The following is an 18,957-nucleotide window of genomic DNA, read 5'->3' as shown; positions in this document are numbered from 1 at the left end:
AACGCAACACATTGATATTATGAAATAATTTGTTGCACCAAAGTTTTCTTCGACGCTTACAGTGTATTGCATTTTTGACTACATTTTTCCCCACCAGATACATCAGCGAGAGAAAAGAGTCGCGAGGTGAAAGACACTTTCCAGATGGAGGAGAGACTCTGTCTTATTTGCACAGGGAATGGCGATAAAAAATTGAGACCATACTTCGACGGACCCTCGAGAGAACGAGGGAAAATAATTGAAAACTTTTTAAAAATCGAGTGTCTTTTATCTTTGGGAAGCTCTGATCGAAAGACCGATCATTCGGTTTCTCCCGCGCGTCAGATTTTATTTTTTTGCGAGCTGAGAAATTAAAAACTTTTCTTAGAATAATTTGAAAATGGCATATAAATAAAATTTTTACGAATATTTATTCCAATCTCTTGTCGTATATTTTTATTCGATAAATAGTTGTGTTTCTTTTTACAAGAGCAAAAAATAATTATCCATTGGTGGAGTTTCTTCCGAAAGAATGAGAATTTTTCCTCGATACCAGTGTCGCCCTCCAGCGAGTGGAGGAGCAAAGACACTTAAGAAAACTCATCCCCTTGTAGAATTTCCGCACCCTCTTTCTCGACGTAAGAAGAGTTCTCCTTCTGGTAAGGCAGCTCACGAAAGTGTCGGTAAGAAAGGAAAAGAATAAGAAGTCTTTCTTAAAGAAATAGCGCAGCCGGCATAGGCGTTTTAAGAAACGGCTGGTACGGAAGATTGCCACTTAAGAAACGCAGCGCCACGGTCTGAGAAAAGAAAGAACCCCCCCCCCTCCCCTCTTTGAGAGAGCATACATCGACGTATAAAAATTTGAAACGATCCAAAACTTTGAGCAAGGATATGCCTCGGAAGATTACAACGGCAAAAAAAGGCCGCGGCAGTTATTTGAAACGTGATTCACAACGCAGTGTAAATTAATTCTCATAAATCTTGGCCTCTCGCGAGTTTTTTTCGGAGAGGAGAGTTTTTGCCATGCTCTCTCGCGCTGGGAGAGCAGCGGCGCAAGAACAAAGGGGTGGCCTCACGCTCGGTTAATTTAATCTAAGCAAACATCATATACTATAGATGGCAGGAGGATGTGCTTGACGAGGAAGGTCGGGAGGGAGAGGGAGTGAGAAACGGAAGTGGATAGAAGAGATAACTCGAAAGGGTGTAGATCCAGATACATAGGTAAGTGTACAAGAGTATTCAAGACGGCACGGAGCAGCTACGATGCTTAGCATGTAGATGAAGATCTTGGTAATCAAGGACTCCAGCCCCCTGGGCATGCTTCGTCAAGACTTACTTATTTCTGCCTGTCCTCATGCCTCGCACGATTCCACGCCAAATTCTCCAGCCACTCCTCTCTCCCTCCATCCTCATTGAAATTCACCGAAAAATCCACACTGCTCTCCGATAAGAAAAATAAACCAACGGAGCTTCCTCCTGCCCCTCCCCCTCCGAGAAAGATGATAATCGTGACCAGACTCCTCCAAGTAATTATCCGAGCTGATTAATGGCGCGGAATGATGGGGCATTGATTAATGCCATTTTCCACGGCTGGAAAACCCCTCGGTCGAAATCTCGAGCCGGCGTGGTGCATCTCGCTGGAAATGATCGGCTCTCGTCGTCCGAAAATTCACCCCGTAATCGACGAGCAAAAAGTAATTTCCCATCGAGAACGGGACAAAGGGTGATTTTGCATGGGGTTCGGCTGCGATAGCCACGGGGATGCCAGTGACCGGTGCGTGTAACGACCCACCCCGAAAACCTCCCGCGCCCGCTCCACCACCACCCCAAAAACGTTTACGTCCAGTGCCACGTGTGCTATACGCGTACAAAACTCTGCTCTCCCACTCTCTTTAACCTCCACTCTCTCTCTCTCCTATTACTCCGCTACTCCACTCGTTCGATCCTCCGCTATGTGGGGCTCTGGGCCATTTTTTCTACCTCTCTTTCACCAACTCATTCCATTTTCACGAGGAGCGATAAAAAATATTTACTATCTCTCTCTCTTTCTGTTGTCATTGGAGAAAGGAATAATCGAGAGATTAGTTAAATTTCGAGTAATTTGTATAAAACAACGCGTGTGCCTGGGATATTTACTATAGAGCAGGAATCGGTTGATACAGTTGGATAAATTGATAGGTCAGTCGGCAGCTCAAACGAGCCGTGTCTCTCGAATTTTCCTAATCCAAGAGAGAGAGAGAGAGGGGGAGAGAGAGAGAGAGAGATGCGCGGAATAAATAAAGCAGCAACTAGAGCCTAGTGGATAAATAGGCTTCGGGTCATCGGGAGAGAGAGAGAGAGAGAGAGAGAGAGAGAATAGGGTGGAGGGGAAGGGGGAGGTAAATTTGGCCAGAGGGTGGCGAACGAGAGCAAAAGAGAGTATTATATATGTGTATTAGAGAGCGAACGTGTTGAACGAAAGAGGAAGAGAGTCGGAGAGAACGACTAGCCATTGACCGCACGCTATTCTTCATACTCCATTATCCGTGCTTTACTCCACTCTACTCCATTATGCTGGCACCGCGTATAAACGATGAGTCGTAGGTCCAGCCGCTCAACGACCGAGCTCCGCGTCCATCAGGTTGCTGCTTCTCCCCTTTCACCCTTCTATCCCTCCATCGTAGCTGCGATAAACACCGACCGTGTGCTAACTTTCCTCGTTGGACCACAAAAAATCCCCCCCCCCCTCCTACCTACCAACGTGAAACATTAGCTCCTACAAAATCAGCGTGTTACCTCATATAAAATTTTCTAGCCAACTTAATTCCGCTTTTTCCTCGTCCCTTTGCTCCTTTTGGAATATACATGCATCCACCAAGGTGTAATTCTTTTTCAAGCCCCGAGAGGTGAAACTACTTTCATCTGTGATTTATGCAGATTGCTAGTTTACAGGTAGTCGTAAGGAGAAGTCGCTTACGGTGGGGCAGGATTAATATGCATGATAGTTTCTAATTGATCCTATCGTATCGCTATAGAATCCGCAGGAGCAAGCCCCGTTTGTTGTTGGAAATTTGAGACATATGTATTCATTACCGGAGGTTGGATCCTGCTCTCTCTCTTTCTCTCTCTCTCTCTTTCTCTCTCCGCAGCCTCCCTTCCGCGTCTGGCTTTAATTAAATCTTTTGTGAATTTGCATATATATGTGTATACTTTCGTCAGTGAGAATCCTTTAGAGCCCCGCAGTCTGTAGGATCCTTTGTAGAGATTTGCCGGCCTCCCTTATACCGGGCTGAAAGTGTAAATGAAATAAAGATAACGTCTTGAACAGGTGCAAAAATATATTCAACGAGTCTCGTTAGGAGTCGAGGAAATTAAATCAGTATGGGAAGATGAGTGGATTATATTTGGTAATTATATGGATGACGAGAATTAATACCAGACAGACATATTTTGAAATACACTTTTATTTTCGACTCCGTCAAAAACTACGATAACAATAGTCGGTAGATATGTATATCAGAAATCATCCTGGTGAACTTTAGGGTTTGTTGCTGCTGTTCTTCGTTAATTCTTGTATTTTTAGCGAAAAATCTAAAAGCAAAAAAAGAAGAAGAAAAGAGAAATTTATAGCGGCGGACTTTTATAGAAAATCCGACGAGTTTTCTGAAATTTCAATACGGAAGCTTTCGTTTCGTTGAATCGCACAGTGTGATCTGTGGCCAGAAACCACTCAGGACCGATCAAAGAAATTCAATTTGCTTTTATCGTCGACGTAATCCGAACGTGACCGAAAGTTGGCGAGATTCTCGAGGTCGAGAAATTGAAAATCCGTGGGCGGAACGCGAGACGAGGAGAACCCAGGAAGCATTCACTGTTGATGAATTGGAAACTGAAGCTTCTGAGGATACCGAGGGTAAAATATGACGAGGGTATCGAAAGGTGTCCAAGTGAAAAAAAGGAAATCCTTGAAGAAAGTGGTAATAATGAACAGGTATGAGGAAACTTATATAAAAGGGGAATAAGTATTGCACGAGCCCGTAAGCGTATAATATAACATGTAAACGCGTTAAAACAAGAAAATAATGCACGATCCGTTGTATGTACAAATATATACAGGCAGATTCTCGAACACTCACTAGCCCTTTTCCTAATTACATATCCCACTAAACACTGTGGAAAGTTTCGTTGGTGACTTTCCCTCTCCATTTCCTCAGCCAGTCTTAATCGAGCACGAAGATTAATGCCCACTAGTTCCTCGCGTATATCTATATAGTAATCCGAAGGAATAGAGTCTATAAGCAGTACTTAGTCACCGTTGATCACCATCAGCATGATCCTCGGGACAAGAGTACTTGGTTCTATAGGTTCGTCGTATTAGCACCATTTTCGTTGGGTATTCATTGTTTCCACAGTTCGTTGACACTAAACATCTTAACGCTAAAAGCTTCTAGACACAGCTGCGAGGAGGCTACTTTCACCCAGCTTCTCCAGGTCATCGAACCGTAGCTCTTGCCAGGAGGAGCGAGATAATCGATTCCCAGAGTCGAAGCTTCGAATTGCCGCAGCAGCGACGTCACGATAAATCCCAGAGGATTCGAGAGTCCCCGAGGAGAAGACTGGACGCTCAGTAAGGTCGCCACACGTTGTTATCTGGTCGGACTTCTTCCTGCCTGACGCTGCAGCTTTCAGCCACCGCTCGTTGCTCGGGACTCTCCGAGTTCTGGAATTGGTTCCCGTAGAGCTGGGAGTAGAGGAGGCTCGGTAGGACACCGGGAGTCGGGAAGTAGTTGCCGTAATTCTGGCCGAAACCTTGCTCCTCGTGAACTGGACTCTCCGTGGTGCTGGAATCCGTGGACAAGGACCTCGTTGAGACGAAATCTTGGTACCTCTGGCTACTGGCACCGGACATGAGCGTGCTCAACGGGTCCAGTGGATCCGATTGGCCAGGGGTGGTAGTGTCCGGTACCACTGGAATCCAAACGGATGTGGAGGATATAGCATATATATATACATATACGCTGCGTTGTAAAAAATGCACATTGGGTCGAGTCTCCCGATAAATTCTTTTCTATTCTCCTCGAGACAATAACTTACGGGATGAAACCGCTGAGAAAGCATCCTGCTGCGGGGTGGTAGCAGCGGTACCGGAAGTCACGGTAGGACCGGCCGTGGAGTCTGGCGCGGTCGGGGTGCACATGGCCGCGGTTCCGGCGAAGCTTGCCAGCGTCGAGGACGGAGGAGGTGGTGGTGGTGGGGGTGGAGGTGGCGGCGGAAAAGGTGCCTGGGCCGCGCACGACGACAAAGGACCTGGAAGGTACCCGGCGTATCCGGCCGTGCTCCCGTAGCCCCAGGAATTTCCCGCGGTCAATCCGAACTGCGACATATCTGTGAAGAGAATGGTACAAAAATTGCAGTGCTATTTTTATATATGTGTGTGTGTGTGTGTACTATAAATTTTCTTAGCAAGAGTTTGAGAGACGAGAAAGATTTGGCAATTTTGTTGGAGCCGCGCGCACTTACCTAATATTAAATCGACAAGTTTTCGGATGGAGGAGTTTTGGGTTGATTTTTGTGGAGTCATGAACAGCAGCCCCGATAGATTTTGCAATGAGGCAGGGAGAAGGTAGAAAGGCTGGTCGGGGGCAGGACACGGCGAGGGCATCGAGATCAAAGGGTTGGTCATCCCCCGCGTGGCTTCGGCCAACTCAAATAACCGAGCTCGCTTGGTTCGTCCTGAGCTCACCCTAAATACTGCAACTCGTCGAGCTTTCCATACCCAAATTCCCTGCAGTATATATATATATACTCTTTCTCCACCCTCAAACTCCTCCTGGAAAGCTCGCAGCTTATTTTCCCTGATAATCCTCCTTCGAGAAAGTCTCGCAGAGATCGCCAACTTTTACGAGCGCATCGACGAGATTCGTCGATTATTCGATATTAAATCGGTCCTGCGAGGTCCGATGGTTCCTCCGCGAATTCTGCGCATACTTCCCCTATTCGACTACATTTTTAACCATCTAATACTGTACGTGTATGTATGTGTGGCAGGAGAGCCAATCTCCGGGCTCGAAAATCTGCCATGGATTTTGACTATATGCGCTCAGATATTCCGAGAAAAGCGAGCTTGCTAGCCGGAAAACGTGGAGAAACCGGGGTCGCACTACCGTAGCAACCCCTTTAATATAATATTTAATCTAGCTTTGAACGGGCTTGCGGTTACCGCCTCTGAAGTCGAGATGCCTACCTAAAAGTCCCCCTCCACCCTCCAGTCTGCAGCCAGACGCTACTGCGGATGCTCCTACGTTCAATATGGATTTTTCTTACCTTCGTCATTAAATGTCCTCGCAAAGAGTACCTATTTTCCCCCAGCAAAAAATCCCACCTAACTCAGCGCAGCACTTACTTTCACAATTGGCAGGCGCGACGTACGACGTCTGAACGTCTGCAGTTTAGACGCTACTCTGCGGATCTTCCTACTTTCAGTATGAATTTTTCCTACCGTCGTCGTTAAATATCCTTGTACAGAAAACATCTTTTTTCTTTCGGTAAGAAGATGCCATGTAACTGAGCAGATTACACGGAAGAAAATATTGATAAAAAAAGTGTCCAAGATAATCGAGAATCATGTGATACTGAACAAATATTTGAATGCCAATATAGTAAATGTTGATTAAACGAATAATAATTCATTTGAACTGAGAACATTTAAAATTGTCGTTTTAGGAAATTAGAAATACTTTCCTATCTTATGTACACAAATATTTCTTACCTGTTTTGATCAAACATCTATCCTTAATAGTAAAAGAGTACATATTCTCCTCGAGTAAATTAAAACTATACGCAGGTAAGCAAAGAAAGTACTTACTTTGACAATTGGCAGGCATGGCGTGTCTGAAGGAGGACAACGGATCTCGCGGTTGCAGTGGGTTTGATAATGGTTGCAGTGGATTCGGCAGAGGCTGCAGTGGATCCACCAAAGGTGAAGCGAAGAAAGGTCCACCCCGTTGGGACGCGAAAGCGAATGCGTGAAACTGCTGCTGCTGCCCTAAAAGAGACAACACTGCGATCAACCGTGCGCCTGTCCACTGGACTCACAGCAGTGGACATTACCAACAAAACAAATACCTGACTCTTCTCTAAAATAATTTCCATTCATACATATCTATACAAGAATCCGAAGCTTCGTTAGAAAATAATTTCCATTTCGCATTAAAAGCCAGAATAGTAATCGACGTCTGGCAAAGGGGAAATCCTGCAGATTTTCTGAGAGACTAAGTATCCTCTTCGATATAGGGACCAGGAAGAGCTTCGGGAATGATATATAAAGACAGAAAGAGTTAGGGGATAATGGGGAGAAAGCGAGAAAGAGAGAAATGGAGAGAAAGGTGGTCAATACATTTTATTTCCCTACGACGGTGTCGCCAACCCAATTAAAGACGTCCCAACAGGCGAGCTACGCCGGCTGTCCCTGGCGTTAGGTTGGATTTCTAACGGACACCTATATATATATATAACACACAGTTGGCTTCCTATGGCCAACGGCCACCCTCGACTATCTCTTTCGACTCGCCCTGGCAAGGCACTGGAGACCATACTTCGTGAGAGTGGCAGACCGTGTGGACCAACCTCCCATCGTCCTCTGATAATCCAATCGAAGCCCTAATTCTAACTCGGCAAAGCCGAAATTCCCGCCGCAGCGACGCCCGCGCCGTTTTCCTCAATAGCCTACCCCGGACCATCCTAGCTGGTCCCTCTCTCTCTCTCTTTCTCTCTGCTTCTATTTCCTATCACTATATATATATATATATATATCCTTCCCCATTCAATCCTGAGCACAATGGACCCGCGACGCTTTAATACCGTTGAGAAGACTCCCCTCCCCCTCCCCCCTCCTCATCCTCAATTCCCTAATACTAACGCATCACCCTGAACCGCCCAATGTTCTCCTGCAATTTTATATATATATATATTAGATTTTCGCACAGGCATTGGATAATCCACTGCGTATCTCTCCCCTTCAGGAATCTTCCAGGGGACTAACTACTCGTGGTTTTCACGAGGCAATGAAAAAAAGGAAGAAAGAAAAAAAGCGAGGAAAGGTTCGTCAGAAGGATTGGAGTCCTCTTTGGAAGTGGTCGGCTATAGTATCGATTTCATTGGACACCCCTTTAGCGAACGGGTGACTGCCAGGGAATTTCTCGAGAGTAACCAGCTGGCAGCGACAGCTCCTCATTTCGCTTCATCGCCCCTCGACATACACACTAGCCAAGCTTTTTCTTCCTTTGTCGAAAATCCAAATGAAACCCTCCCCCAAATTACAAAGGTACATAACGATGAGTATTTCCAATATATATATATATATATATGTATACCTCGTGGAAGGAACAAGCTGGACCTTTTGGATTTATCGATGGATTTTTCGGATTTTACGGATTCCTCCGCTCGAATTTAGGATCCGCTACCGGTATATACGCTGGGGTAAACCCCTCTCAATCAATTTCCTTGGGCGGCGCCTTTCTGTGGCGACTACCTTCGGCTACGGACGAGGGTAGAATGTGTAATGAATTGCTTGTTTAATTAATTACAACCCTTGCGCGCCACGGAACAGCCAAGGCGCATTCGTCCTCCTGTCGAATATCGCCACGAGACGCTCCACTGCTCCGACTCCTCTGGCTGTACGAAACCATTCTCGGACACGTTTTCTTCGCGCCGACAGAGACCTCGGAAAAAAATTACCTCTCTTACTCCTGCATCCTTCGTATCTCAATACGAAAAAACATCCAACGATATATATATATATATATGGAGAATCGAGCGAAAGTTTTAGGAGCAAGACGTGTTTTACGAGTGCAAACAAATCGTGAAATTGAAAGAATGTTTGGATCGAGTGGCGGCCGAGTCAAAGACTAGAAATCGAAGGAGTGGGGCCACCTAGACCAGCTGGCCTTTTCATCTTTCGCCGTCTCCCTTTAAATTTGTCACGACTGCTCCATCTATTTCAACGCAAATTTATATACCCGCACGCTCCCTCGATCGTCACGATTATTTTTGAAACAATGAAAACACGAGGATTCCCCCCTTCCCTTCTCACATGTACCACATTTCTATTCATCCCAATTATATTTCTCGAGGAGTATTTAATATCTATTTATCTATGCTAATTAATTTGGGGTATCGTAAGAAAAAAATAAATCGTCTCGACGAATGAATAATATAGAATGTTTACGGCTGGATTTTCTTGTTTTTCATAAATTTGGCTTGCGGAATTACGAGTAGTGGGTGGTCGGCAGATGGGAGCGGCTCGCCGGATGTGGTAGCGATATTCCAGCGCGGCTAACTTATATATATATATATATATGTATATAACGTGTACATCGCGTTGCCTCCGAGTAGTATCAGACGTATTAGATATTTTCGGTGCTTTTACGCGCTACTTTGCTCGATCTCCCTGCAAAAATCTCAAATTCCAAGCATCCATATATCTATCCGACTCTTCTGCGCGCGCGTATTATTGATCCATTACAAAATGATAAACTCACGAGAGATGATTGATAAATGTGGGGAAAAAATATATAAGCGATAAGAGATATATTAATTTTCAATTAATTACCGCCGCAAGTCGAAAACTAGCAAGTTTGAATTGTTAGCGTGTGGTTGGGAAGCTGGTGGTGGTCCATGAAGCAGAGTCTAAATTGGTGCAGTTTCCATTATTTATAACCGCGTCGGCGGCGGAGTCGGCGGCGGAGGCGGCGGCATAACATTGATTAAGGGCCTTGCGGCCTGTGCCAAGGTATCGCCAAGGAGAGGATCTCGGAGAAACTTCGGGCCGCCTCTTAGATACGGCCCTGTCGAGAGGCACAATTAACGCAACTACACCGTTTCTCTGCCCCAGGCCCTCGCAAAACCAAACCAGCGACTAGATTTATGCCTCGAAACTTCCATTTGCTCAAATCTCGCAGCACACGGAGCCGTAATTTACGCTACTGACTATTCTATTTTCAACGATTCGACCTAATTGTATGCCGGAAATAATACACACACACACACACACACACTTATATAATGAGAGAAACTTGAGGAAGAAGAGAGAGAAAAAAATAGGAATGCTTACAGTGATACTCACTGGTCTTGGATCGGGGCTCGCGCGGCCCGTCCACGGTGACTTTGATGGCCTTGGTGTAAGTGGCGACCTGCGGTGGTGTCGTCGACACCGTTATCGTCAAGGTGAATCTTTTCCCTGGAACAGAAAATTTTCCTTGCTAGATGACGAGGATGATCGTGAGGTGTCGGGCGCGCTTGCTACATATATATACGTGTATAAAATGTATAGAGGGATCGCAGGGCGGTTTTATCGAATTATTTCCGGGTCCATAAATCGTTATAGATCGCGTATGCGGAGTGACGGTGAATTTGCTCGGCAGAAAATGCTGGCCGGCGAAAGTTCGCAAACGCGGTTAGCCGATGAAACTCGGGCTAACCGAATTAGCGTCGGTAATGTATCGAGGGCGTTGCTGACGTCGAAAAGGGATCTGCTCCTCTTCCCCCTCCACCCCACCCCCCTTCGACTTGTTCCCTCACCTGGCCGATCCACCGGAGCCGATGAGTTATGCTAAAAGGCCCGTTAACCAGGAATAATGTCGCGGAAAAACTGGGCACGCAAAATGTGCGCGTGGTCCACGCAGAGGTTCACCGCAATTCATCCCCTCCCCCTTACTCTTCTCTCGATATATCCCCTTCTCCGACCGTTCTCCGCTTTTGCGAGAGAGCAACCAGCGTGAAAACGAAACGCCAATACTCCCTGAACACTCCAACGACCGCGCGATTGTCGCGAATCAAACCAGATTCACGCTACCGTGCAACAATCTGCCCCGTAAAACTTTAATCGATGCTCGGTAAAACCTTGACGTCCCTTATTGAACGTTATTTTTATCGTGCGGCATTCGGAAAACAAATTATGCACTTCGCGAAACGGACGGAAGTGTTACCAACTGTTCTCCAATATCTCATCCAGAGAATTTCCATATTTTCTCGCGAGGATCAAATTTTCTTGGAAATTTTTCATTTCGTTTTCGCTTTCGGTGGAAGGTCTTCGTGGTGAGAGGGAAGGGTAAAGGGGGAAGGGGTGGAAAAAAGTGGACGGGAAGAAGGGAAGGGAAGTTTTAATGGCCGGCTCCGACTGGCACCGAGGGTGAAACCGGTATTTCGCTATACGCGTTATAGCTCGGAAAGTGAGTAGGTGAAAAGGTTGGCGTGACCTGCACGCGAACACCAGAAGGTGGGGAGGAGGGGGGGGGGGGGGGAGAACTCCTCCTGGAACGAGAAACTCGCGTGGCGAACCACTGTGTGGCCACGCTCGACACTCGCCATTATTTCTTCCTCTTCTCGTCGAAAACTTTTCCACGAAATTGTTGAGAAAAGCTATATTTGCCCCTTTTCTTCGCCCTCTGCAATTTTCCTTCGGCCTTTATTTTTTCTTTCGTTGGAAAGTGTTACGAGGCAGAAAAAAAGCTGTTACGTATAGCCGAGTAATTTAAACGTGGGTCGTAACCATAATCAATTCGTTATCAGGCAGCAATAGGGCATTTGCGATATTTCGGTTAAAATTCAAATTAATTAATTGGCCTTCGGGCGCTGGATGGCCTGCAGTGCACGCGCGTGTCCACGCGTGAGCGGACACAGGCGCGAGCTCTATGCTAACGAGTTGGTATATAATCAGCGAATCGAACGTTGGCACAGCCAGCCGCCATTCTTCCCTCCCGATTGCACCTTCCCACCTTTCAGTTATTCTCCACCCTCCCCCCCCCCCCCCTCTATCTCTCTCCCTCTGCTAACTTATATTTCTCGAAATTCATTCCTCGTCATTTTTGTCGTCTCTTCCAATTTGCAATTTTGAAATAACATTGCCTGTAGCTTCAAAAATTAAACAAATTAATTTATAAACCTCTCTCTCTCTCTCTCTCTCTCTCTCCCTCCCTCCCTCCTTCCCTCCCTTATTCTCACAGTAGTGGCACAAGATTTATAGCCCGACAGAGTAAGTAAGTCCCATTGCTAGAATAAATTAAACTTCCCACTGCTATATATAGTTATCTCCAAAGCTAGCAGACTCGGCTCAATAAACAGATTCGTACAAGATCTTTGTAAGATTTATCGATCATCTTTTTTTGTGCCTACGAGTTGTTGATTAATTCTTGCATCAAAGGGAAAGGGTGTGTGTGTGAGAGAGAGAGAGTGAGAGGGATAAGGGGGAGGAAAACTTTCTGGAAGGTTACACGAGCTTAGACAAAGTATCAGAGAGCATTGGCAGATAGGAGGATGGAACTATAAGCGCTCAAATGATCTATCTCGTTAAAGGGCTTAGAGCTGAAGGGCTGGGTTGCGCGATCGAGCTCTATACCTTCGGGCTAGACTTGCTTCTGATGGAATAGGCATTATAGTCGAACGTGCAACAAGGGGGTTCTGGCTTATCATCGATATTACCAGGCTTATGAATATACAAGTACTCGCGCGTACTTTGCTCGAATCATCCCCTACGACAGATTAAACAAGTCCTTTATCTGATCAATCCATTCCTATTTCCCGTGGAAACGACCAATATCCTGTGATTTTGACAAGACTGGCGAGTTTCTTCGAATTTGTTTCCAATGAGAGTGGTAGGTAGATTAAAGAGGATCGCGTTTCGCGGATCCTGCAACTGCCGAATTCCGCACGGGAGCACGGAGAAGGGTTTCACCCTCGAGTTCACAGGAACGCGTCAGTCATTTGTCTGGGATTAGCTCTCAATTGTTTTCGTCGGGTGCGGAATTAACATAAGCTAGGATGAAGAATGTAAGAGAAGTGTCTCTCGTCAGTTTCTCCTAACTCTCCCTTTGAATATTCCCGAACTCTCTCGCGAATCCTTAACGATCCAACAGTCTCATCTGGAATATCAATGGGAGAGACGTACTTGTCCAATCATTCGCGAACAATCCTCGCGCTTGATTCTGTTTCGTTATTTTCATCATGAGAGTGGACCTCTTATATATTGTTATGCACCTGCAATGTATATCGGATCCCACGAGGCTTTTCGATCGATGCCTATACGAGTCCAAGGGTCGTGTCTGATGAAACACGGTGTTTATCACTGCGCGGAGAACCGGATGGAGAAAGTTAGGGACGCTCGGTCGATTAAACGGCTAATAAGGTTAATTAAAAGCAAGCGTAACCTCGATTAATATCAGACTGCTTCGCGGAGGGACCTGCTAGGTGTCGGATCTTTCAAGGGAAGTCGTCTTCGAGGGGTTGGAAGGAGGTCGCTCGCGGTAGTGGTGGTGCGGACAAATAAAAGCCATTAGCCACCCCAAGAAGTCTCACCCCACGACTTCCGGTCTTTCCCACACTTTTCCCGAGGGCCAGGAAAAACGAGGGTGTCTCAAGACATCCGCGACCTACCCTTACTATCCTTTGCATTCTTTCATCCCTCCGCAATCCAACCACGCGCTTTCTTCCTACCCACTTTCTTCAATGGACTCGAAATTCCACGGCAAAATATTTGTCGCGTCGCGAGGCCCTTTCTCCCTCCTCCCGCGCGGCACATCCATCAATAAAATTTCCAGAACTCACCTCTTCCGCTTCTTCCAACGAACCTGAGGTCGTTGAACTTGGCCACTTGATTCTTCATGAGCGCCGTCGAGTTTCTCAACTCGGCGCAAAAATTCTCGTCGTTTCCGGCGCGTACCGTGACCAGCGTTCCATCGCCCACTTCGCCAAGGGCCACGACCTTGAACGCTACCGGCAGAGTTTTGTTGGATCTCCAGTGATCCGGAAGAACCGTGCAGACCAAGTGCGGAGAGCCTGAGCGTTGGAAAAGAACACAGCAGGTGTAAAATTCTTCTTAATTAAGAATATATATATATATATTACTGCGATGATAAGATAAGCACGAGGAGCACTCTCGGTACGTCCCAAGGACATTTGTGCCATTGACGCACACCTATGGAGACTCGCCTATACGGAACAAGTACGTGATTCTTGCTTCGGTATCAACAACTTACCTGTTCGTACGAGTTCACCAGGATGCTCGGAGACGAAATCACCGAGAGTCCTTTCAGCCAGGATGTCACTGGTCATCTTGGTGTAGGCGTCGGTTAACGGGGAGACGCCTGATTCGGGTGAAGCAGCGGCGCCAGGCGCCGAGGCTCCTGTCAACTGCATTCTGCCACCTGTTCCACTGGCTTCGCTGCTATTGCTACCAGCCGCTGCCGCCGCCGCCGCCCCACCGGACTCGCTGTTCGAGCCTTTCAAGCCAGTTCCGCTTCCGGTTATCGTACTTCCGCCGCCGCCGCCTCCGCCGTTGCAACGGCCGAATATATCCATAGGCAGTCAGAAAGCCGGGTGGAACATCCTTCCATTCGTTCTTCTTCTCCGAGACCAACCTTTCTCCGCTACTTTCCACGATTCTCCCAAAAATTAACTGTTCATTCTCTTTTATCCCTCGCCTCGATCTCCAATCGCGAGGTACTCCCTTCCACTATATATGTATATTATATTGAAAGAAACGTTAAACGAAAAACTCTTGCGAAAGTCTTGATCGGGATACCATCAGGAGAGTCAGGTATCCCGTAAATCAGCCCCTCGACAGCCTCATCTCTCTTCGACTAGCGAATTTAGCTGGTCCTCTTCTTCTTCTCCTTGTCCTTTTCCGCGTAGTTAACAGCACAGGGCGATCTAGCCTATTTTAGAATTTTCATCGTGACGACTCGATCGAAGCTTCGAAAGCCGACATCTCGTACCTGAGAAAAAAAAGTATAGAAGCTTCCACACACGCATGTAAGAGATCGAAGGAAATAGAGATAATGCGAGTGTAAAGTCGAGTGGGAGAGGAGAAGGTCCGTGCGGTGTACCTCGAGGTGGAAATTAATGGAACACGAGAGGAGAATTTCGAAGCTTTATATCCGGAGAATTTTTCGGCGTGACGCGATTCCGGTTGAGCGACGGGCCGTGTGGGGGTGGCGCGAGGGTGGCTCGTACACTTTTCACGCGGTGACGTCACCGTTCATTCAGTAATTTTTGCGCACGTCACCGAGGCTGACACGCCGGATCCAGGTGGTTTGGAGGGGCAGCGGTCCGATGGTGGGGACGAAAAAATAGGGGAAAAAGAAGGCTGGCCCCCTCCCAGTGTACGCCGCTGCTGGTAACCCAACCCCTACGCACCTTCGACCGCGTGTCAAACTGCACGTGGTACGTTCCACGTTGTTCCGTCAGGTCTCATGTACACCGGGCTATTTCGCCTATCCTATCAACTTATTCCTACTACCGGAAAACCTCCGAATGCTTAATGATCCGCCGTCGGCTCGCGTTCATTAAGCTACGCCCGAACCAGCCTAGCTCTCCACTCATTAACCATCGACCCTCTTTGGATCCAATCCACCGATATATTCGCTCTTTTTACTCGTTATCGAGCACGAAACCTCATTTGTCTCTCACCTTAAAAAATTCCTCCAACGAGAAGAGTGAAAAAAACTCTGCGATCCTTGCTATAAGCTCCACTATGGAAATTAAATTACTATATATATATATATATATATATATATATGTGCATGTACAAGGCTCTTAAAAATTTGTTTACTCAGCAGGGAGAAGCAAGAGTGCGATAGTGAATCGACGAGGATCGACAGGGTGCATTGGCCATACAAGTTCTTTCGGATGAACCGAGCTCGAGACTAATTATGGTAGCTTATGCAGTGTATATACGGTAGTTACTCGAGTGGAGTATCCGTTTAGCGGTAATGATCGATCGATTGATTGTGGACAATCGCGTTGGTAGAATTCTAGTAGCAATTAGTGAAGCTGCCTGAGCAGAGAGGATCTAATCAAGAAACGTTTGTTGTCCCCGCCAAAGTCCACGCTCGAACAGTGCATGTGTGCGCCATTGATTCATCCGAACGACGAAGACTTTCGTTTCAATGAAAGCAGCGAATCCATATGCGATAATTTCCAAGACACCTGCTTCCTCTATCTCCGCGGTGTATGGTTCACGTTGTAAGTCTGTTTAGGGAAACTCGCGCCACGACGGTTAAGTTTCCCGCTTAACTTTGCATTCAAGTCTCTTCCGAAGCTCCCCGTTCCAACTTCCGGGGTAGGTCCTTCGGCGGGGATCTCCTAATTGCATCGAATCTTCCTCGAATCCCACTCGGGCAGGATAACACGATTGGGTAGGAGGAAAAAGCTTCTGGTACGTCGATATCACTATCGTCACTCTCACAGTAAGACACGATATCCGAACTCTTGGCACACAATAACCGTTACATCTCTCTCGCTACAACACTGTACCTTCGATGATTCCCGTACGAGGAAGACGTACACTGACGCACCGTCTCGATCACCGGACCGGTTGGCACTGGGAGGGAAAAAAGTTGCGTCGTGGTATTCAAGTGGAAGAAGAACGAGAGGAGCGACGTGACGTCATCGTGCGGATCGACGAATGCGGAGGGAAGCTGCGAGAAGGGTCTTTGCGGAGGATGAGAGGCGAGATGCTGAGGATAATGACGATGAGAAGGGTACCCGAGGACACCCAGTGGGGCCACTAACTATAATTTCGGCGATTCGTGTGAGGCAACAGCCGTTGACGCACTGGTCCATGCCAACACACGCAGCATCCCTTTCCCCGAGTGGTCCTCACACCCCTCTGCCACCCCACTCCTTCCCAGCCTTCCTTCCCCGTTCGCCTCAGCCTGTAAATTCCCTCCCTCTCTTTCTCTCTCGCTCTATCGTTGGATTCTCTCCCTCCTGAACCTCCGCAGTCCTCTTGCTCGCGCGCACCGCTCTTTATCGCTTTATCTCCCACTATATAGGACCTCCTCCCCCCCCCTCCTCTATACCCCTCTTTTCAAATTTCCCCTCCACTCTGTCGCGCTACGCGATCGATCCATCGATCCCACTCGATCATCCACCTTCTCATCCTTGCATCAACGACTCTTGCTCAAGCTTTCGTCTCCTCGCTAAGCAACCATTCGACAAAAATCTCATTCCAACGAATAGTTCGATGGGAAGACGCGGAGGAAACATAATTTTATTCAGAAAAATTCAGAATGCTCCTGTACAATCATACACACACACACACACACACACACATATAGATAAATCGAAGGGACACTCGACAATAGAAGTTCACTTTCGAAAATCAAATAGGCGAGGGTCGAAGGGGGTGGTGAAAGTGCAGGGAGGCGCATCCTCGCAGCTAGCGCACTGTTTGTACGAGTGTGCAAACAGAGCGGAGCTATCCATTTCCTGCGCGAATATCGCGACGATATTCAGAGCCGGTCGTAGACTTGCCGCCAGGCAAACAGATTAATCTCGGTATTTTCGCCGGAAAATCCGGCCAATCGACCGCTGTCAGTCAGTTATTTTTATGAATGAGCAATAAAGCGTGGCCGCGAACTAGCCGTAGTTTTGCGAGCAGGAAGCGAATGAGCGTTGTATGTTGGGACGAGAGGAGAGGTAGGGAGTGGGGAGGGGGGGGGGGGGGAAGGTGAAAGGCAAACGCGAGCAGGAGTCGTCGGTGACAAACAGGGAATTCGCGTTGGAAAGCGGAGGGCCTTCGTCGTCCTATTGACAAACGACCTAACGCTCGTGTGGACCGTCGCATTCGACGAGATTCGAATTATCTCTGTTGGAGCTTGTCAATGCAAATGCCATAGCTACATTCAATTACCGCTCGTCACGCTCCGATCAACGGCGGAATACTCGCGATCGCGGAAATTCCACTTCTTCCACTCCCCCCTCCCCTGATCACTCTGCTAATCTTCCTGACGAGAGCAAACGGAGAAAAATAATCCATCCACGCGTCACACTGGACCCACGAATTCTCCAGCGAGAGATTAGATCGCGACGTTAGGTTTTTTCTCCTACGTATACTTCGGTTCGAGAGCCTCTTTGTGTACACCTGTTACGTTTTGCTATACACTGGTTATAAATCGAGCAGAAAAATATAGCTACAGGCGAATTTATACATGGTTAAGACTCTTGATATCGCATATGGATTTTCGGTGTGCTGCAGGAAACGAAGCCAACGCGCCTGCACATAATGATTTGTCCGGAGAACGATGTTAATTAATGGCAGAGCGCTATTGATTAATAATTATGGCACGAGTGCACTCGCGCGTAATATCGGCGAAATGAAAATTGTCGCGCGTCCCGGCTCGATTCGAGTCGTTTGCTGCTTCACCGTGGGAGAGGACTCGCTGGGGAGAGGAGTGTTATTCTCGTGGACGATTCGCATGCTGGATTATACACCTCGTGGTGGTACAAGGGCGCAGATTGATTATGACAAATATCGTGTGACTCACCGTGTTGCGTGAGAGAAAAATCCAAGAGAGAGAGAGAGAGAGAGTGAGAGATAAAAATCGCGAGAGATCGAGACACGGACGATCGCGGATCGCAGCCGCGGCACTTTGATCGTTGGCACGATGGAAAAAATCCGAGGCCACGTGGGGCTGAGGAGCGTCACTGGCCGTCGCCGCTGGTGGAAAATGTAAAATGCGGTGAGAGTGAGAGAGAAAGAGAGAGAGGAGATCGCGCGCGCGGCGAGGTCACGAGGGGTGATGGAGGAAGAGGGAGAACGAGCACGTGTCACGCTGCTGGCGTTGCGCGATTGGCCAAAAAAAAGAAAGGAAAAGAAGACGCGCGCGTTGACCGATCGCGGGAACGAGCAGAGTGCAGTGGCGTAACTGCTTCGCCAATGCGCTCGATTGGGCAACAATGCGCGACGAACAGCAGCAGCAGCAACAACAGCAACCGCCCGAATACTACGCGGCGACCCCCCCACCCCCCTCGTCCCCTTCGCTCCCCCCTCCCCCAGCCGCCGAGCAACCCCTCCAAGCTCGATCTCCCTCGGATCCAGAGGCCTCTCCCTCGCACCCTTGCTCGAAGCCACCCCTACAACCCTTCCACCACCTCTTCAACCGGCACCCCTCCTTCCTGCGCCACCTCCCACCACCGGCCACCGCGTGGGGGTAAACTACC

At 47.7% G+C, this 18,957-nt stretch overlaps 1 protein-coding gene across 7 annotated transcripts; it reads right to left on the bottom strand.

Moving 5' to 3' along the window:
- Positions 1 to 3,437: 3,437 nt before the first annotated feature.
- Positions 3,438 to 18,662, bottom strand: LOC136782018 (runt-related transcription factor 3-like). Of its 7 annotated transcripts, none has more exons than XM_066741124.1 (7): positions 18,282 to 18,662; positions 13,989 to 14,726; positions 13,558 to 13,788; positions 10,070 to 10,195; positions 6,824 to 7,018; positions 5,053 to 5,343; positions 3,438 to 4,926 (listed from the first exon to the last, which is right to left on the bottom strand). In XM_066741124.1, exons 2-7 carry the CDS (start codon positions 14,308 to 14,310, stop codon positions 4,583 to 4,585), a joined length of 1,509 nt encoding a protein of 502 aa, XP_066597221.1. In that variant the 5' UTR covers positions 14,311 to 14,726; positions 18,282 to 18,662; the 3' UTR covers positions 3,438 to 4,582. The 7 variants fall into 7 exon arrangements, with proteins under 7 accessions (XP_066597221.1, XP_066597219.1, XP_066597223.1 ...); XM_066741122.1 differs by lacking the exon at positions 18,282 to 18,662 and adding an exon at positions 16,525 to 16,600; XM_066741126.1 differs by lacking the exon at positions 18,282 to 18,662 and adding an exon at positions 16,525 to 16,600 and having other exon boundaries at positions 6,824 to 7,003.
- Between the last annotated feature and the right edge of the window lie 295 nt (positions 18,663 to 18,957).

Source organism: Prorops nasuta, unplaced genomic scaffold (genome assembly GCF_024137725.1).
Source record: "Prorops nasuta isolate Cenicafe-Biocafe unplaced genomic scaffold, Cenicafe_Pnas_1.2 PNAS00025, whole genome shotgun sequence".
Taxonomy (NCBI): Eukaryota; Metazoa; Arthropoda; class Insecta; order Hymenoptera; family Bethylidae; genus Prorops; species Prorops nasuta.
This window is presented reverse-complemented; position numbering and strand designations above follow the sequence as displayed.